We start from the raw sequence: 20,603 nt of genomic DNA, 5'->3' as shown, positions 1-20,603 counted from the left end.
CCTTTGTGTATATATATCAAAAACAAACCAACCTCAGCACACCAAAGCACCGTGAATTCGATTCCAGCATTTTTACTAACCGTCCGGTTCCAAACACCTTTGTGCCTTTGGGGATGGGGTGGGAGGGTTGCAGAGGGCAGCGGGGGGTTAAGTTAAATAATAAAGAAGATTATTTTTTCCTGATTTTATCCACGAACAATGTAATTATTTCTGTTATTTAATCGCTGGGGTGGACGCCACCTCTGTTTTATTTTAAAGAATCCTTCCACTGCTGCAGTACGGCGGGAGAGTGGGGGGGGACCGTCTGTAGTTGTGAAGTGTTGCTGAATGTATGAGAGGGGCAAGTAAAGTCGGGGGAATGGAAGGGAGTGAGAAAGATGGACGAGGGGGGAGGAAAGCTAAAAATCTGGGCCCAGATGCCTCTTGGTTTTGGCCCCTCCCCTCTCTCCCGCCGCTGGTTCCTAGATGCCGAGTCTCCCCAGGCCCCATGGCGAAGCAGCTCCCATCCTGTGATGGCACGCTCTTTCTGGGGGACCGTGCGGGGCACCAGGGTTCCCTGCACCTATTTATATTTTCAAAACATGAAGCTGAGAAATGATAGTAAAGAAAAATTGGAATAGTCTTGGGGGGGAGGGGTAATTTAATGTCTTAGCCAAAATCTCCGGGATGCTGGTAGGAGCTTATGTGTGCATAGCCTGAATTGTGCTTTCAGTCATGACAAGGGGTGGGGAGACTCAGTCTGGGAAGGGGCAGGGGAGCTTTGAGATTTTCTTCTTGTAAAAAGAAAAAAAAAAACCAAACTTTTTTTATTATAAGTCTTGTGCCTAAAATGAGACCCTGACACACGGCAGTGCCTGCTGCTGTCAGCGCTATTGTGAAACCTGGACAATAAAACTGGTTGTATTTTATTCTTCCTGTTACCTGATGGACTGCGTGTAGGTGACCATGTGGTTGTGTGTCACAGCGTGTTTGTGTGCGTGTTGCCAAGCGTGTGCTTATGAAATGTTGTGTGTGTGTGTGTGTGTGTGTGTGTGTGTGTGTGTGTGTGCTTGCACATGCGCCAGGAAAGCCCCATGTAAATCAAGAAGCCCCTTCCGTGATTTACCCACACTGGATGGGAGTCAGATCCAGCCCCCATCTCCAGAGCCTGACTCTTTAGTTCAGGCTGCAAGGCCAGTGGTTTTAGCGCTAAAGTTCCCACTGTTCCATGCCCTGATGCTGGTCACAATGGCATCCATCACTCAGGCACCTGGGAGTCTGGCTGTGTGACCGCTCTGTGTGCATGCGGATGCATATCTGTGGGTGCCATGTGCACACATGCAGCTGGGGTTGAGTGAGCAGGGGTCCGTCCCTTCCCCAGGTGAGCGAGTGTATGAGTGGAAGCAAGCAACATGCCTTAAAACCCCAAGCAAAAGGTGCCTCCCTGATCAGGCCAGGCTGTATGTTTGCAGCAATGCAAATGAGCCGCCCATAAGTCTTTTGAGACCAAACTGGTGGTGACATGAATTCCTGCTAGAGCTGCTCCTCCAAACCTCTCTGGAAGTCTCCGGTCACCTATGGAGCAGGAAAGTTTATAATGCTCAGGGCAGCATTGTCTAGAACAGGAGTGGGGACCCGAAGGCCCAGGGGTCCCCAGCTTGTGTGAATTCAGCCCCCACAGCTTGCCCTTCCCCTAGCATCAGGGAGCGGTACTGGCTCTCCAGCCCTGCAGCCCCACCAATCTCTCCCATCTGGAGCACCCCAAGCCTCGTGGTCTGCAGCCAGGCAAACCAGGTCCAGATCTGACCCATGGGCTGTGCCCAGTGGGCTCCGGCATCCCCCCACATGCAGACCTCGCACCACCCTTCCCACCCAGACCCCACCTCCATTCTGTTCCTGCACCCTCCCACCAGCCTAGACCCACACGTCAAGCCTGCTTCCCAGTAGCTCTCCCTCCCCCACACTGACCCCCCCTCAGTTTTGGCCCCACCCCAGAGTTTGGGAGGGGCACAAAAATCTACCCCCTAGGCTCTGGCATGCGAGGGGAATGTGGGCAGCATCCTTCTCCTTCTCAGTTGCAGACCACGTCAGTGAGGTGGAGGTTTTGGGCAGGGGGAGTGGTTTTCGTTTTGGGGGGGTTTTTTCTTCTTGCTTTTGTGTGGCCCCCCCAACTGATTTTTCTGTGGGTTAGTGCCCCCCAACCCAAAAGTTTCTAGGATATAGCGCAGACTCTAGGAAGAGAGTCTTTCTTTAGCTCTCTATCACCAACATGTCGCCTTGGGTTCTCTTGCTCTGAGGGGGCATCCAGAGCTGGGGAAACGTGCTTTCCGCAGAGTGGGGCCTGTGGGGAAGCATGAACTGGTGATTCATGCTACGTCTCCACATGCATGCTGCCCCCTGCTCTGCGGAGCTCTTAGGGTTAACTCTGCTATTACAGAACTGTGTTGGGAGCAGCCTTCTTGTCCAGGGCAGCAGCAGGTCTCAGCATCCCCCAGCCTGACTTGCCAATGCAAATAGGAATCTGGGGGCCAGACCTAGGTCCTTAGGTCACAGCAGATGAGCTAAAGAAGCACCCCTTCGGCTTCTGGGCATAACCAGTTGCCGGTAGTTTCCCTCACCCCAACATGACACAGCAGCCCTCTACCGTAATCCACCCCACCATGCTATTTCACAGGCTCCCTACCCCCACTTTCCTTGCCTTGCCCTCCTGTTCATGATCCTGCAGACCCCTTTCATTCCACTCCTTTAGGTTACTCAAAGGATAAGAACCTAATACTCCTCTGGTAGCCACAGTCAGTGCTCCCTGTAAGCTGTGCACTTGGGCAGCCACCCAGGAGAGATTCAAATGCTGCCCAGCTGACAAGCAGAACTCCTGCAGCTGGCAGCATGTGTTTCAATTGGTAGTACACATCCCCTATGCCTTGGTGCACATTACAAAATGTATTCTGTGCATGGGTGGAAAAAATTAGAGGCAACATTGGCCACTGCCACTGCTCCCAGAAAAAACTAATAATGTCAAAGTATAAAGCCAGCTTGCTGTACATTTAATACCTCATTTACATCAAAAGCTAAGTATGGGACAATGCCAGTCCATTCAATTAGCCTCATTAGTACCAGCATTACCATTGACAGGTAATTTTTTTTCTTACCTTCCTTTTCTGGTATAAATTCTGGGTTCGTATTATTTCCATTCCAGCTTCCAGCTCATCTGAAGAAGTGGATTTTGCCCATGAAAGCTCATGAAACTATATTTTTGTTAATCTCTAAGGGCACGTCTACACAGCAGGGCAAAACTCAAATTAAGATATGCATCTTCAGCTACGTCAATTGCTTCCCTGCCTCCTCGTAAAATGAGGGTTACAGAAGTTGGAGTAAGGAGCTCGACATTATTTCGAAACAATGGCGTGCACGTTGGTTATTCCAAAATAATGCTGCTGTGTAGATGTACCCCAAGGTGCCACTGGACTATTCATTATTTTTAAAGCATTCAATGCACTTTTACTACAAGAAACAAGGCGGTGGTACATGCCCAGCCAGCTCTCTGCCAGCCACCAGCACATCATCTATGAGTCATTGTTTGGGAACCCCCCACTCCCTTCTGTGCTCTCGCCTGAAGGCAGCCATACCAATCACCTACCATAAAGAAGTTCCCGCATTGTCAAGCTCAAGCCACAACACTCAGCATTTCCTTCCTGGCCAGTGCTGGCTGCCAGCATTTCATTAGCCCTAATTAGAGCAACAGCTTCAGAGGGAAGTCAAGTTAGTCTGTAACTGAAAAAACTTAAAAACCAACAAATAGTCTTTCAGCACCTTAGAGATTAACAAAACATGTAGATGGCATCATGAGCTTTCGTGGGCACAACCCACTTCTTGAAGAAGCCCTCCAGCTTCTTTACTTGAAGTGAGTTGTGTCCACAAAAGCTCATGATACCATTTTCACCAGGGCTGCTCTTCTTTGGAAGCTCTGGGGGCCACAATGATACTCACAGCACATGCCAAGAGTCACAACTTCAGTGTGGTTGCATATACATGCAAATATATACAAATAGCTTCTTTCACGCTGACGGGCATGAATACAAAGATTAGGGCAAGACTACACAACACACAGGCCCCATTTGAGTCAGTTCTGCTGATATTAATAAAATGCAATATTTACCTGATTTCCACCACTTTTAATGCGCAGTGACAGTCCAGGAATTTAACTACTAATACACATATCAACACAAGACCATTATAATGACTACTTTTTTGTTTTGGCTCCCACCTGTGGGCCACAAACAAATGGGCTGGCCCACAGGCTGCGAGTTGAGTAGCCCTGATCTACATTTTTTTCAGTCTCTAAAGTGCTGCAAGACTAATAGATCAACAGCTGATGAGGCTGCAAATACTGAGATGCCCCGCTCTTAGGCCTGCACTGCTGAACTTGTACTCAGCATGCCAGGTGCTTTGGGAGCCCACAGCTGAGACAAATGCCAACACATTGCAGCAGGAGACAGAGGCAAATCAGAGGCTTGCTTGGGTAAGTCAAGGGCACTTAGCCCATGACACCAATGGTATTTTAAAGGCATGGGAGAACCCCACCGTGCCAATGTGGGGAGGCACCAGCACACTGCATTGGGGAATTTGTTTGGAAAATCTCCTTATTCTTTAAAAAGATCGAAAGAGTTGGGAGGAAGGGACACTGCTCTGCTGTCAGGGGCATTAGCAGGTAATGCAGTTAGAAGCTCAGCAGGCTTCCAACTTACCCCCACGCCCATTTCATCCCCTCACAGCTACTTTACTCCCCCAAACACAACAGTTGATGGTTCTCTACCCAGACCCGCAGCTCTTCGGCCTGCTCTTTCACTCCTGTCATTTTCTCTGCCCCATAATCTGCAGGTACCTTAATTCTGCCTTCCCCCAGTTCCAGGCCTGCCACCCCTTCCCCTAGTTCCATTGAGGCTCCTCAGTTCTGCCCCAATCCCCATCCTACCCCCAGGCCTGCTATGCCATATGGCTTTGCTCACACACAGCTCTGATCATGTCTTTGGGGTCTTACCTCCAATACCCTCCTGCTCTTCCAAGTCCTGGGTGCTGCGCTTTGAGCCTAACACCCCAAGTCCATTCCCTTTGTAAAATCCTTCGCAGAGCGGCACCTTCAGAGTGGCTACCCCCTGCCCCCACCTCCCTCCCCTTCTGCCCGAACCCTACCCCCAGAGCTGAAGGTGTTGGCCAAGGAGAACACAGCAGAATTTGTCCTACTGTCCAGGACACAATCACACACCTCTGGGGCTTTCTCCAATGCTTTATTTGAAGAGGTCCAGGAGAATACATCTTTTCACAACAAAATGCACCAAGCCCAAGCCCCTGGGACTCGACCTCAGACTGGAGTCTCAGAGTTGAAATACAGCCAAGGAGGGGAAGGGAGAGAAAGGAGTCTCTGGGGACACACGAGGCCTATACTGTCTTACCTCTGGGCCTCTACATTTAGAATTATGCCTACTATCTCTGACCTCATCTGTGCTGCACTGGGAGGGGCCGCTACACCAGAGAGCAGGGGAAGGACTTTGGAGAAATGTGAATCGCTTGTGTGTTGTTAGCCATTCACTCCCGTTAACTGGAGGGAACGTAAGAGTGAACCCTCCTCCCCCCCTTACTCTTATGTCCCTCTTGCAGTTGATTCAATGCTGTCCAGGCTGGCTTGCATGGGACAGCAGAGCAGTCTGTGCATTAGACTTAGCTGCTCCCCTTTGGTGTACGTGAAACTGGACCACATCCATGGGGCATCTGCTTGCACCATGAATCCGTCATGAGATCTGGGCCTCTCCAGCACCTGAATGCGTCGCTGCTAGATGACTGTCTAGTCCACGTGGCCATGCGTGGATGTGTCACTTGCCTGAATGCCCTGTGACCAAGGAATGGAGCCACCTGGTAGCAGACAAGTCCCATAATCCAAAATGCCATCTCAGTCTCTTTCCACTGTCTGGGCAGAAGGAGACCTGGTATCCCATTCCCAGCCAGGAGAGAGACACAGAGGGCCAGGATCCAGCAACACACAGAAATTTCTCTTTAGTGAAAAAAAATGTAAAATTAAAAAAAATTGAAATAAAAAACCCCTAACCCCAGGTAAACCTAGCCCTTTAAATCCAGGCAGCACCAGGCAGGGAAGTGTCCACTGGAAAAAAGGGAGTCCTTCCCCCTTCCTTAGCTCAGCTTGTAGCAATAAACCCCAAACTTGCCCTTGTCGGGAAAGCCAAAACTCCTGACCCCTGGCTCCGGTGGGCCACAGTTGGGCCGGGGGAAAGCAATGGGGTAGCGGATGCTGCCATCTGCCAGCCAGCCAGCATCGCAGCGATCCAGGCTGAAGAACTTCCATGCCGCATAGAGCTGCCCCACCTTGGCAATTTCAGCCCCATCATCCTGGCAGGCCTGCTTGGCCTCTTCCAAGGTCAGCTTCTCCGGGTGAACCAGGTAGTAAACTTTCCCTAGAGGGGAGAGGGGAAGAGGCAGAGGGATTGGTCACTGGAGGCAGAGGCTGGCCTTGCACGAAAACCCCTCACCTACAGGAGGTGCTAGGAACGGGGGATCACCCCCTCTCAGCCTGGATTCAGTATATATTAGGGAGTTAGAAACAAGAGGCCCTGCTCTCTTTTCCACCCCATAGGAATGGGGGAGAGACCAACGTGGTTTTATTCCATCTAAACCAGGAGTGAGGTTTAGCCTGCTTTGATCTGGTTTGTGAGGCTCAGGATTTGCTCACCCTCCTCCACCCCTCCACACCGTAGCAGCAGGGCAAGCCATGGCTGGAGCATTAGCACCAGCTCTCCAAAGCGGGGCTTGCAGGCCGGATCAAAGCAAACTGGGGGCTGTATCCCAGCCTGTGAGCTTGCCTGGCAGGGGGAATGAAGCGGCTCCGTATGGCTAGGCACACTGCAGTCAAGCGCTTCCTGCAGGCATCACCTCCCGCTGCTCCCAATGGAAATGGCGGGGGTGGTGCCTACAGCGAGTGCTTCCTTGCAGCACTGCCTAAAGCAGTGGTCCCCAACCTTTAGAGGTTCCCGGGCACCTGGGGGCGGGGCCACTCACGCGCCGGGGTGGTGGGGCCACTTATGTGCCGGGCGCTCGGGGGCGGGGCCGCGCGTCCTGGGGCACGCCGGGACGGGGATGCCCTTGCACTCACCGCCTGCATGTGCCCCAGGGCCAAGGCCGGGGCCGCCCGAGCGCCTTGTGCCATGGGCCCGGGGCCGAGCCGCACGCCTGGGGCTGGCACCAGCGCCGTGCGCCCGCATGTGCCCCAGGGCTGGGGCTGCCCGAGCGCCGCGCACCAGGCACCAGTGCGTGTCGCGCGCCGGGGGTGGAGCCAGCCCAGGTTGTCGGCGGGCACGCACAAATGCCCTGGCAGGCGCCATGGCACCCGCGGGCACCGCGTTGGGGACCACTGGCCTAAAGCTAACTGCTCCCTCCCTGCCCATCCCCAGTAATTGCACATGGCAGGCACTCCCATCCCCTGCCCCCACCTGCACTCTCCTGCCCAAATCCTGCACCCTCAGCCCATCCTGCACTCCCTCCTGCCCAAACCCCCTCACACCACCCTGCTTCTGCACCCCTTCCCTTCCAGATCCCACATCCCCACCCAGCATCCTTCTCCCTTCTAGATTCCAGCCCCCCATCCCACTCCTGCACACTCCCTCCCACCCAGACCCTGCATCCACAACCCCAGCTCTCTCCCTGACAGCCCCCTTCTGCATACTGAACTTTTTTGGCTCTCCCGCACAGCCTATTTTGTGCGTGCCCCACAAAATCTACTAGTTGTGGGCCCCCAGAAGAGTTAATCCAGCTCTGGGGGGAAAGTCCCCAGCCTTGGGCTATGTCTAGACTACATGCCTCTGGCGACAGAGGCATGTAGATGAGGCTACCAGGCATAGGAAAATGAAGCGGCGATTTAAATAATGGCTGCCGCGCTGAGCAGACAAACAGCTGATTAGCTGTTTGTCGGCTCAGCGCTGTAGTCTGGACGCGCGGGTGTTGATATCAAAGGCATTTGTCGACCACCCAGGTAAACCTCATCCCAGGAGGCATACCTGGGTGGTCGACAAATGCCTTTGATGTCGACACCCGCGCGTCCAGACTACAGCGCTGAGCCGACAAACAGCTGATCAGCTATTTGTCTGCTCAGCACGGCAGCCATGTAAATTTAAATGAAGCGGCGATTATTTAAATCGCCGCTTCATTTTCCTATGCCTGGTAGCCTCATCTACATGCCTCTGTCGCCAGAGGCATGTAGTCTAGATGTAGCCTTCGTGTGCTCTTCCCTCCTCCCCTGTCCCAAGGCTGGAGTTTGGGGGAGTGAGGGAAATGTCTTTTTTTTCTGCTTCTCAGTTGGGGGCAGCATCTGTGAAGGGTTTTTTTTTTCACTTGGGGACCAGGTCAGGCTTTGTGTGGAGGGGTTTATTTGTTTTTTGCTTCTCGCTTGTGTGTGGCCCCAGACTGATTATCCTGAAGGGTCAGTGGCCCCCAACCCATAAAAGATTCCCCACCCCTGATCTAAACACTTCACCACACAACAACAGCTGGGTATACTGGCTTTGCCAGACACGCCCCCAAGACTCAAGAGTTTCCTCTGGGCCAGTTCTCCTGGGCGTGTATCCACTTTGTGCCTGCAGAAGGAAGAGTTGAGCCCTGTATTGCAGAAGCAGTGGTTCCCTGATGCTGAAGCTACGTTATTTGTCTGAATGACACAGTTTTGCAGGTCTGTCTTGCCTTGTATCCCAAACCGATTTGAAGCCTAAATGGAGCAATTGCTTGACCTTGTGTGGGGGCACTGGTGCAGTCTTTGGCAATGGAGAAGAATCCCACATCTAACTGAAGATGCTCTGTGAATTTAGGGAGGTGGATGGGATTACCAAACATCCCAATTCTTGGAAAAGTTCTAGTAAGGCTTTGCAGGCCCTCGGTTTTATATTTCAGCAGAGAGGTGTCCTTTCCAAAAGGCAGCACCCCCTGCCATCACACCATGCACTGAGAAAAGAGCACCGCCTACTGGTCAGTCCCCTTCCCTGCAACATCAGGCAGGATTCCTGCCTATCTATGAGCCCTGAAGCTGGCAAACTCACCCTTCGGTGCAGAGGAGAAGCAGAAAACGTCAAAGTAGTGAAGGTTCTTGTGGCGCTCGCCATAGCTCCGAATGCCAGGGGCCACTCTCTTGCCACCACAGGGATCCCGGGGCAAGGTGATGGGGTACTGCACTGTCCCATCCAGCAGCCATCCAGCATTGCACCAGTGCAGTCCCTCCTCCCAGGCCTTGAAGAGCTGCTCAAAGGACGCAATTACAGAGTCCTGATCCTCGCAGGCTTTCTTGGCTTCATGGAAGTTGAGGCGGTAGCGGCCGTGGTGAGGCTGGTATGGGAAAACCACACCTGGAGGGAAAGAGAGAGGAAGTGGCTGAGTCACAGAGCCACAGTAAAGCCCAGCCCCCTCTGGCTACATCCACAACCTGACACGTACTCTTGGGGCAGATGGTGCTGATCCCCTCCGACAGACCCAGTGCAGGGCTCCCCAGCAAGCAGAGGGTATTACAGCAGCACCCTGCCCCCCGCCCAGCCTCATTTCTCCAAACTCACTGGGGTGAGAACTAGGCACAGACAAACCCCAGATCCTGCTGGGTTTCAGAGACATCCCAGAAGCATCGCCAAAGCCCCTTGTGAGAACAGACCCTCTCCGGGGGGTTCACTCATGGGCTCACCAGGGAAAGAACATCCCCTGAGTGCCTCAAACGTCTGGGCCAGGATCCCATGTGAGTTCAGGGCAGCCCCTGTCTTACTGCTATCAAGTGGCCAGTCCGAAGACCAAAGGAACCAGCAGCACCAGCCCAAACGAACAATGACACGTGTCAATGGTGACACCTGGTGGGCAGAGCGAGGCATGACAGCTGCATGCTCTTAGCTAATTGGGAGAGAGCTATGAAGGCTGGTGTGTGTAGCCCCGTGAACTTGCCCCTCACTCAAAGCTTCCATCCTCCAAAAGGCAGGAAGGTGCAGTGCACAATGCACAATGCACAGGGAATGGGTACTAGAGAAAGGGACTAGGAAGGCTGTGAAACATCCCACCTGTGGCTCTGTGAGCCTCATGGAAAGTCACCCCTTAAAATGTTCTCTTCCATAGGCTCTGACCCCAGCTCCACATTGTGGTTCCAGGCTCCACCCCCCAGAATGGTGCAGGAGAAGGTTCTGACCTGGAGGAGGGATGTGGGGGGAAAGTGCAGGGTCCAGGAGGGAGGTTGTGACCTGGGTCAGGGGGTTGGGTTGTGACCTAAGGCAGGGGATGGAGGTGCAGGGTCTTGGAGGAGGTGTGGGTGCAGGAGTGAAGAAGGTTTGGGTTGTGAACTGTGGCAGGGGTCCAGGAGGGGGGCAGAGGCTTGGGGAGAGGCAGGGGTTGGTGTGCCAGAAGCAGGCTCTGGCCAGGTTGCACTTACCTAGGCAGCTCCTAACCAGTAGCCCAACAGGTCACTCTGGCAGGTCCCTCTCTGAGCACCGCCACACACAGGGGAAGGAGGGGAGAGGCTCTGGGTGCTGCCTGTCCGGCGAACAGGCAGCTCCTATTGGCTGGAAACCAGCCAATGGGAATTGTGAGATTGGGGTGGGCAGCATGGGAAGCCTCTCCTCCTCCTTTGCTCCCCACACATGGCAGTGCTCAGAGAGGCGAATGCGCCCACATCTGGCTGCTCTGAGCCACATACAGGAGCAGGGCAGGGCAGGCAAAGAGCCTACTGAAGGCTCCTGCTGGGCTGTATTGTGCCTGTCTCTGTTCTACTGTCTGATGTCTCTTCCTCCCACCTATGAGAACTACCACCTTAAAAATATACTACAGTATGACATAGCAACAGGCCCCCAAACCTGCAGCAACACCAATGGATGTCACACCTTGCCCCCGGGGTGGGAGGTCACTGTTAGCAGGACTTGACTGTGGAGCCCCTGAGTCTTTGAACAGCTGCTTCTTTTGCTTGGGGTAAAAGTCCTAGGTGTTAGCTCAAAGGGTGTGTCTAAACTACACCAACAGAGGGATGTAGATTAGGCACATCGCTATTGCAAATGCAGTGGGGATTTAAATATCCCGCACTTTATTTGAATACAAATGGCTGCCGTTTTTTGCAGACGCAGCACTTGCTGGCAAAAAGCATCAGTCTAGACAGGGATTGGTCAACAAGGAAAGCCTTTTCCGACTTATTCTGTAAACCTCATTGCATGAGGCATACGGAATCGGTCGGAAAAGTCTTTTCTTGTCGACTGATCCCCGTCTAGACTGCCGCTTTTTGCCGGCAAAGTGCCGCGTCAGCAAAAAGCAGCAGCCATTTCTATTTAAATGATATTTAAATCCCCGCTTCATTTGCAATAGTGATGTACCTAATCTACATCCCTCTGTCGGCAGAGGGGTGTAGTTTAGACACACCCAGAGACAGTAGCAGACACTCATACCCCGCCTCCACTAGGGGAAGCCACACTGAGTGGCTGTAAGTTACCACTATAGTGGGAGCGTTGACTGCACTGGCTGTCTAGTGCACTGTTATTATCATGCTGCATTGTATCCAGGGGCCCCAGTCAAAGAGCAGAGCCCCAGTGTGCTAGGTGCTGTACAAACAAGGAATAAGACGACCTCCCTTCTTTCTCCCTGCCCCAGAGGGCTCCTGTGAGTCTAACGTGACATAAAGTGATGGCATGTGGCAATAACACTGCAGGGGCAGTGTTCCCTATAGGCTGTGCTCTTGTGCAGTCACTCAGGAGAGAATCAAATGCCACCCAGCTAATTAACAATGATCCACAGCTAGGTTTTTGTTTCTTCTGGTGTGCACATTTGCACATGCCTTGGTGCGCATAGAAAAATGTATTCCACATGAGTGGAAAAAGTCCACAGGTGAATAGAAAAGATTAGAGGGAACACTGTGCTGGGGTGCTGATCTAGATGGGCAAGGCCAGGACTATAAGACGTGGTAGGAATTTTTATGAGAAGGGGGCTTCTTCCTTCACTCTCACTTGCCAAGCGGGAGAACATCCATGGGGGAGTTTCTTCCTGCACTGCTGGGCCGTAGCACATGTATAACCCCACTGCTGGCTAGGCATGGGAATGCCCCAGCAAAGGGAAATGCAGAAGGACCCAGAACCCATGCTGTTCCCACTCAGGAGCCTGAAAGGGGACAGCTTCTTGGGTACCTCATACTCTCCCCAGGGGTCGTAACCCTGGAGAAATCTCAGGGTACGAGGGAGTTGCCCCAACTGCTCTCCTGCCCCCTCTCCTTCATCTCCCCTCCCCTCCACTGCACAGGACTGGACACTGGACACTCACCTCGCAGCTCCAGCTCCACAATGCCACTCTCGTCCTCCAGCCCATCAATCACCTCGCAGCGGTACTTGCCGTAGTCCTGCAGGCGCAAGTCGCTTATCACCAGGGACGCCTCCTGCTCACCCTGCTGGCGCAGGTGCACGCGGCCCCGGAACTCGCCGAAGCTGCGGTGCTTCGGCCCAATGGCCACCAGCACATCCCGCTCCTTGGTGTTATCCTCCCGCAGCTTTGACCACTTGATGCGGATCTTGCGCGGCGTCTCCAGCTTGGGCTCATAGCGGTAGTGGCAGGGCAGCGTGATGTTGGCACCACGGTAGGTGAAGATGGCATCCTCTGGAGTCTCCACCACCAGCTTCACGCCATTGAAGTGAACTGATAGGGGAGAAGAGACAAAGGGGGAATGAGCACTGCCAGGGGCTGGGGACCCCACCCCTCCAGCTCAGGACTCCACCGCAGCTCCTGAGAGATTCCCCACATATATGACCAGGGAGGGCAGCCTACCACACACACCTCTCTATTAAGGGGTTCTAAGGTAGCTATTGTCCAGCCAAACACCCTCCAGTGGCCACTGGGCACCTGGGAAGAGCATGGCTATGTCTAGACTGGCATGATTTTCCGTTAAAAGCATTTTCGGAAAAGAGCATCTAGATTGGCATGGATGCTCTTCCGCAAAAGTACTTTTTGCAGAAAAGCGTCCCTGGCCAATCTAGACGCGCTTTTGTGCAAAAAAGCCCCGATTGCCATTTTCGCGATCGGGGCTTTTTTGCGGAAAACAAAGCTCAGCTGTCTACACTGGCCCTTCTGTGCAAAACTTTTGCGCAAAAGGGGCTTTTGCCCGAATGGGAGCAGGATAGTATTTCCACAAGAAGCACTGATTTCTTACAGTAGGAAGTCAGTGCTTTTACGGAAATTCATGCGGCCAGTGTAGACAGCTGGCAAGTTTTTCTGGAAAAGTGGCTGATTTTCCGGAAAAACTGGCCAGTCTAGACACAGCCCATGCGTAGGGAGCCCTGTGATGGGGAAGCAGGGAAGGAGCAATCTTCCCTGCTCTGAGCACACTAACTACTGCAACTCGCCACCCCATTGATTGACACCACTCTGGCCCTGTGAGCCCCACTTCCTGCACTCTTGTTCCCACCCCCTTTGTACTTTGTCCCTTCCCTCAAACCACCTGTCCCCTCCTCTTCTTCCACTGGCTCGCTCCCTCCTTCTCCCCACACCCTGTTCCTCATCACTTCCTTCCACGGCATCCCATGCACCTGCATGAATGTAGGGGAGGGGTAGAGAGGAAGGGAGTCTGGTGAGCAGGGGTGGGGTATCTCAAGCCCGGGGATCTGGCCCCTGAGGCTCAAGGATCCCCCGCCCCCGGCATTGGAGAGCCTGCGCTGGTGCTCCAGCCCCCCTGCCACTCACCCATAGGGCTGGAGCACACAAAATCTACTAGCCTGGCTCCCCCAAGGCTCTAGAGTGCAAGGGGAATGTGAGGAGCATCTTTCTCCTTCTCAGCCAGGGGCTTCTCACTTGTGTGCGGCCCCCGACTGATATTTCTGAGGGTCAGCAGCCCCCAACCCAAAAAAGGTTCCCCACCCCCAGGCAAGAGGGAACCCAGGGCCCAGCAGAGGACAGCTTCCCTGTGGGGCAGCACGGAGCTGAGCCCTGTGCCCCCCAGCAGGAGGCACAGCTGCACAACTGCGGGCCAGGCTCCCCTGGGAGGAAGAAGAGTTGTTGAGGGCGGAACAAGGGGCAGAACTGAGGATATTTCTACATCCCAGGAAAGCCCTTTCTGGCAACAAACCATCAGGCTGAGCAGTCATCTCACAAGGGAAGGGGTGTGAGTCACAACGAGGGCTGCCAGCTTTCTGATTGCGTAAAACTGAACACCCTTGTCTCACCTCTGCTCCTCCCCTTCCATGAGGCCCTGCCCCCTCATTACAGCCCCCCCCCCTCACTTTCCCACCCCCTCACTCAATCACTCATTTTCACTGGGCTAGGGCAGGGAGTGGAGTGCCAGGGGGGGTGAGGGCTCCAGCTTGGGGTGCAGGCACTGGAGTGGGCAGGAATGAAGAGTTTGGGGTGCAGGAGAGGGCTCCAAGGTGGAGCTAAGGGGTTCAGAGTGTGGGAAAGGGCTCTGAGATGGGGAAGGGGGTAGGATGTGGCAAGGGCTACGGGCTCTAGGTTGGGGGTGCAAGCGCTGGAGTGGGGCTGTAGAGAGGGGCAGGCGCCAGGAGGCACTTACCTCAGGCAACTCCTGGGAAGAAGCCAGCATGTCCCTCAGGCTCCTAGGTGTAGGGGCAGCCTGGGGGCTCTGAGCACTGCCCCCACCCCCAGGCGCCATCCCCACAGATCCCATTGGCTGTGGTTCCTGGCCAATGGGATCTGTGGAGCCAGTACTCAGAGTAGAGGCAGCACACAAAGCCCCTGACCACCCCAGCACCTAGGTGCCACAAGGACATGCCAGCCATTTCCAGGAACCACATGGAGCCTGCCTTAGACCCACTGTGCCGCCGACTGGACTTTTAGCAGCCCAGTGAGCGCTACTGACCAGAGCCGCCAAGGTTCCTTTTTGACCAGACACTCCAGATGCCTGGCAATCCACTGGGGATGCTTGCAACTGGAGGAGATGAAACTCAAGGGAACAAGGTTGCAGGCCGCAATCTGACTCCAGCCCTATGGGGGAAGAGGGTGAACTGGATAGGAGCTCCCCAGCTGTTTCTCCTCCACTCTCTCCAATTCTGGGACTACACAGAGGGGACCTGGGAAAGTGGCAGAGGATCCATCAGCCCCGGGATCAGTCAGTTCCATTCTGCTCCCCCAGGGATCTTCCGACTAGAGCAAGAGCCAAGGGGACACAGTCCTGGCATCCTGGCAGGGCACAGCAGGGCTAAAGGAGATTTCCAGGTAAGATGAGGTGGGAAAACTCCATGTCCTAGCCAAGGGCGGGAGCTTTATGGAAAGGGGATGATAGCAGCTGGCTGTGGGCAACAAAAGCCTGGTGTGAGCCTGGCAACTGTCATCCTCTCCCTCCGAATTACCCACCCCAAGTTAGGAGGCAAAGACCCTCCACTTGCACCCCCATCCTCAGCCCCTCCCCAACTGCCCCAGTCTCCTCAACAACCCCTGAAGGGCTGGCAGGAGGAGCAAAAGGAGCAACTGCCCCAGGACTGGGTGATTTAAAAGCTTGGGGGATTCCTGGGTACTGCAGCAGTGACCAGGAGCCTGAGTTGTTCAAATCTCCACCTGAGTCCAGGGATTCCGTTTCCGCCACTGCAGCTCCAGGGCTCCTAGATGCAAACTATGAAGGACTGACTGAGGGGGACCTTCAGCCCCACCCTTTCTGTCTGAGGTCTACCCCCACCACTTCCAGGGGTGTGCTGAGGATGCGCGTGCACACACACACACACACACACACACACACACCGATCTGTGCATACTGTCACCAGCTGTAAAAACCGACACCGGTGCACCCTGAGGGGTGGGTGGGGTGTGGCTCTGGGTCCCTGGAAGGGGCGGAGCCTCAGACAAAAGGGACAGGGCTGGAGGTAGATCACACACACACACACACACACACAGAGTCAGTCCTTCGCAGCTGGGAGACCCTAGAGTTGCAGAGGTGAAAACCAAGAACCCCAGGGCTCAGGCAGAAATTTGAAGTCCTCTTTTGCTCCTCCTGTCAGCAGCACTGTGGCAGGGTCACCTACAGGGAAAAGGAAAAAGTCAGCCATGTGTGCGCTGGGCTGGTGGCCAATTCTTACCAGAGCACCACACCAGCCCACTTTCACCTCTGTTTCACACCCATGTCCTGCTGCCTCAGGAACTGGGCACAGGCAGTGGTTGAGCGATACCTGCCTGGCCTGCACCAGGATTCCCTGCCCATAACCGTGACTGGTATCCTCCATGGAGCCTGCACTCTGACCTGCTTCCCTTTCCTAACTCAGCCCTGCTCTCCCCACCATACGTACCTTCACCATTGCCGTTGCCGTTGCCCTTGTCATTCATGACGTGGTCGTAGTAGAAACCATTGTAGAAGGGGAGCCCGCAGCAGCCTCTGCCTAGCTGCAGCAGTATCACAACCAGGGATAGCAGCAACATTGCTTACGGGGGATGGAGGATCACCCACCTGTCCAAGAGAAAGAAGGCTGTGCCAATTCCCAGGAGGTGTCTCCCATAAGCCCAGAGGCTGATAGCACACATGCAGTTTTGCATCAGCAAGCCATTTGGTGCTCAGTTCTCATGTGCTCTCCTGTGCATGCACAGGATGCTCGAATTTACATGTACAAAAGTCCATTTGCTCTCACAGCTACATGTATGTTTTGTCATTTGCACACTCATGTACGGCACGCACACCATGTGGGCAACTGATGGCACATGCGGTTTGAAAATACTCCTCCACCTTCTAAAGTAAATCCTGCTGGGAGAGGCGAGGCTTAGGGTAGCAGGGAGCTACTGCAACCCCTGCCCTTAGTGCCTGCAGTAGGGGCTCCCCACAACGAGTTCTCTCACCCCATTCCTCACCCATCCACCTGCATCAAAACACAGCCAGTTTGCTAAATGCCAATGTGAGCTTTAAGGGTTCTGGCAGTGCAGTCAGAATCCAGTCGCATCTCTGCACCAGGCTGAGCCCTTCCAGGGGCTCTAGTACCTGTCAGGAGAATATCTACAGAAGCTGCATTGCAAACCTTTATTTCCTCTCCTGTCTCCATGCAATTAGCTGGAAAGGAGACAACAGGGGTTTCAGGGAATCCATGGAGAGTCTGCTTCATAGAGCAGCTTCTCTTACCAGAGATCAAGTTTGCATTTATCTGTGCCTAACTTAAGAACTTGGGAGTGCTGCATAGGGAGCCCATGGCATGTGGCAGAGTGGGAAATGGGGGGCAAACAAAGCTGTTGCCATGGTGTGAAAATGAGGAATGGGAGGCAAGGGGTGGGAGAGGAGGGATAAGAGGACACCTAGGGCCCATGGCATGGGGGAGGCAGTCACTGGTATGGAGAGGTTGGAATGGAGAACCCTGGCATGGAGGCGGGGAGGATTTGGGAGCACCCAAAATCCCTGGCATATAGAAGGAAAGAGACATGGAGGGAAAGGACTAAGACCATTTTTTTTCTTGTTCTGTGTTTGTACAGCACCCAACACAATGGTCCACCATGGGGACTCCTCAGTGCTATAGTAATACACACAATAATAATGAGGGGGCACATGGAGGCCTGGTGTAGTGAGGAGAATGTAGGATTCTGGTATGGTGAAGTGGGAAATGTTCCCTCTTCACCGTAGCTCAGAGTTCCTGGCAAGAGGGAGAAGGGTTGCACAGAGTTCCTGAAACAGAAGGAGATGGGTGGGTGACACGTAGGGGACGGGTGGGGAGAATGGAGGAATCAAAAGGACCCTGGTGTGCGCAACCCCCTACTTCAAAATCTGTGGGAAGAACCTGGAGTTAGTGCTGGGCAAAACTTCTTGACTGAAACTATTTTCCGTCGAAAACAGCAAATCCAGTGACATTGAAACATTTTGCAAATTTATGCCAGAAACACACGGAGGTTTGAAGCAAGCTGAAACGTTTGGATTTTTTCAGATCAAAACAACTTTTTGTTTTGAAACGTCCTTCCCTGTCATTTAAAACCAGTCCCCACCCCTTGAAAATGGTTAGAACTGGACCTCATGCTTTGGCTGACCCGGAACCATTTTTTTCGTTCTCATTTTTGGAGCCCTCAAAATCCATTCCTGGCCCAGTTTTCCTGGGAGTGCCCTTCACCCTCTGGGTCCTTTAGCAGCCATGGGCAAATCTGGCAGAGGCTCCCCCCAGAGAAAACCTGCCCTGGGGCTGCGCTTGGCAGGGGACTCTCCTACTCCTGCATCTATGTTATCACTACAACAAGAACTGACTGATGTTCAGCTGGTGGCTCTTGGTGGCTCTTTAACCTACAGTAACATTAGAGCTGAACTCAAACGCAGTCTGTGGGGAAGAGAATGACTGTTTTGCAAATCCCAGGTCTCTTTTAGGGGAAACACCTCAGACTCTCCAGCATTATGGGCAGACACTTCTTAGGGCTTCCTAGGCCAGAGAGAATCAAATCAAGTGGAGCCAGAGCAAGACTGACTAGGTGCAGCTCCCAGAGATTTATAGAGTCTGGGGCCAGCAGGGATCACTGCAATCATGCCGTCTGCCTGCCCGCATGACACAGCACTTCCCCCAAATCATTCCTGGTCTGAACTGGAGCATGTCTTCCAGAAATGTGTGGCTGGCTGCTCACTCCCTTACAGCCTGCAGAGGGCGCTCTGCGCTCATTTTTTTTCAGTCTACCCCGGCTGAATTTGACATCCGTGCTCCCTGTTTAGACAGGGCTCACAAGCGCCTTTGAAACCGCCACCATCCGTCCGGGGGATGTGAGAGCAGGGGCGTGCAGGGACGGGTCAGCGTGCAGCAGGCATGCGGCCCCTTCCCTTCAGAGTGATGTACACTAGAGCCACACAGTCAGCTCCCCCTGCCACTGCCCAGGCAACTTCCTCTACCGGTTTGGCTGGGGGTGCGAGTCCTAATGTAGGAGCCGCTCGCCCAGCTGGGAGCAAGGTGCCTTGTGGCCAAAGTTCAGGACTACAAGTGAGGATTTCTGGGTTCTGTTTGCAACTCTGAAAGTGACTCTCTGAGTCACGTACCCCCCACCTCTGTTTCCCAGGAGATACTGGCCTGCGATCAACGTTCTCTCTAATCATTTTCACCCATGTGCAGATTTTTTCCATCCATACGTGGAATAATTTTTATGTGCACCGAGGCATTTGTGAATGGGCACCACTAGTTGAAACAAAGAACTTAGCTGTGGGTGCTCTGCTAATCAGCAGGGCGGCATTTGAACCTCTCCTGAGCAGCCGCACAAGCGCCCAGCTTACAGGGAACACTGTGAGATCCTCAAAGGATGGAGCTGGGCAGAGGTAGAATCCCATTACTCTCTAGCCCATTAGCTCCTCGTGTCAGTTACATGCATCCCCAAACCAGATCAACCCCAGAGCCACCAGGACAGCCCCATCCTTCCAGTGTAGGCATCTTCACAGGCCATGCCAGCCCCATGCCCTGGCACTGCCAGCTGCACCCAGGTACGGTAGGGATGCACCCACAGGCCAGCTCCGAGCATGCTGCATTTGAAGCCTGGGCTCCCTTTATCTCACTCTCCTGTTTCATCTCGACCTACAGCAGCCCTCACTCAGAATCTGCCCCAGCCACTTCCTTCCTCTTGCCCCCAGCTGTCTGTCTTTCCCATCTACACCCATCATTTTGCTCTGTTAGGCGCCTAGGACCCAGGTGCCTCACAGGTCACCTTTCAGAGTGCCAGGGGGTGTCACTGCCCTGTGATCAGAGCCTCACTGCAGGGGCAGCAAAGCATTTGCTAGCCTCTCTGCCCTATAGCCAGGGATTCATCTTTCCCGAGAGTTGCCTTTCAAGATAGCTAATCCGTTGATTTTAAGCTCCAGGCGATCACGCCCGTGCTATTTGTCCTGCCCCAGCACCAGCCTAATTCTCAAGGGGTCTCCCACCTTTGGGCATGGTTAGCAGGCAGATTCCATGCAGTTTAACAGGGTCCCTGCAGCCCCCCTTGCTTCCAGGGGACTATTCTTTAACAGCCCCCTACTCTCTGCCATGCTCCCTGTCCCCACCGGCAGATCCACCCTCAGTTCCCCTGCAAAAGGGCACAGAAGGAAAGTTTTCTGCTCTCCCACTTCAACCCCTGTGGAGAAAAGCTCTGAGGTCTTCAATCATCCCCTACTTACACGTGGGAGCCAGTCAGTATCCTTAGGAAAGTTGAGGAGGCGCCCAGGTTCCCCGCCTGAGAGGACTGGCGTGAAATGTGTTTAGGGCTCTTGTATGGGCTAAAAGGAAACAGCAGCAGGACAATCCTCACTGCTTCAGAGCCAGCCTCTTAAAGGGAAACACACTCCATTTCCTGTCCCTGCCGCAGAGAGTGGGGCAGAGGAGGGATGGGGGCTGACGGTCACTTAGTTTCCAGTCTGTGGTCCAGAAGATGAAGAGGAATTAGGAGCGGACAGCGCTTCCTCAAGCAGTCAAAGAATTTCCATTAATAGCTCAGCGTTGCCGAGGGCCAGATAATCTCAAACTCTGGCCAGCGCCCCGGAGCCCTCCTGTACACTGTTGTGCTGCCGACTTACTCTGCGGTGTGGGGAGGGAGCTAGCCCAGGAGAGGATCTCATATCCCTAAAGTGTCCCCCAGAAGGCATCAGATGGAAGTCACTGTCCAAAGGAGGAAAGCCAGATCTGTGACAACCTGCCCCATGTCAGAAGAGGGCTCAGAGCTGAACAGGGGCTCAA

General features: G+C 53.8%; 1 protein-coding gene across 2 annotated transcripts; it reads right to left on the bottom strand.

The window, feature by feature from the left end:
* Positions 1 to 5,245: 5,245 nt before the first annotated feature.
* HAPLN3 (hyaluronan and proteoglycan link protein 3) lies at positions 5,246 to 20,603 on the bottom strand. 2 transcript variants are annotated; one of them, XM_075897063.2, is made up of 5 exons: positions 20,048 to 20,603; positions 16,251 to 16,408; positions 12,451 to 12,663; positions 9,072 to 9,374; positions 5,246 to 6,443 (listed from the first exon to the last, which is right to left on the bottom strand). In XM_075897063.2, the coding sequence occupies exons 2-5, from the start codon at positions 16,378 to 16,380 to the stop codon at positions 6,163 to 6,165; spliced, it is 927 nt and encodes a 308-aa protein (XP_075753178.1). In that variant the 5' UTR covers positions 16,381 to 16,408; positions 20,048 to 20,603; the 3' UTR covers positions 5,246 to 6,162. The 2 variants fall into 2 exon arrangements, with proteins under 2 accessions (XP_075753178.1, XP_075753177.1); XM_075897062.2 differs by having other exon boundaries at positions 12,295 to 12,663; positions 20,048 to 20,439.

Source organism: Pelodiscus sinensis, chromosome 14 (assembly GCF_052426305.1).
Source record: "Pelodiscus sinensis isolate ZL-2025 chromosome 14, ASM5242630v1, whole genome shotgun sequence".
In the NCBI taxonomy this organism is placed as follows: domain Eukaryota; kingdom Metazoa; phylum Chordata; order Testudines; family Trionychidae; genus Pelodiscus; species Pelodiscus sinensis.
This window is presented reverse-complemented; position numbering and strand designations above follow the sequence as displayed.

Coding starts and splice junctions, on each gene's coding strand:
- HAPLN3 (XM_075897062.2), bottom strand. CDS start 16,380: ATGTTGCTGCTATCCCTGGTTGTGATACTGCTGCAGCTAGGCAGAGGC. Junction 9,375..12,294: donor TGTGGAGCTGGAGCTGCGAG/GTGAGTGTCCAG, acceptor CTTTCCCTCCAG/GTGTGGTTTTCCCATACCAG. Junction 6,444..9,071: donor CTTCTCCTCTGCACCGAAGG/GTGAGTTTGCCA, acceptor TCTCCCCTCTAG/GGAAAGTTTACTACCTGGTT.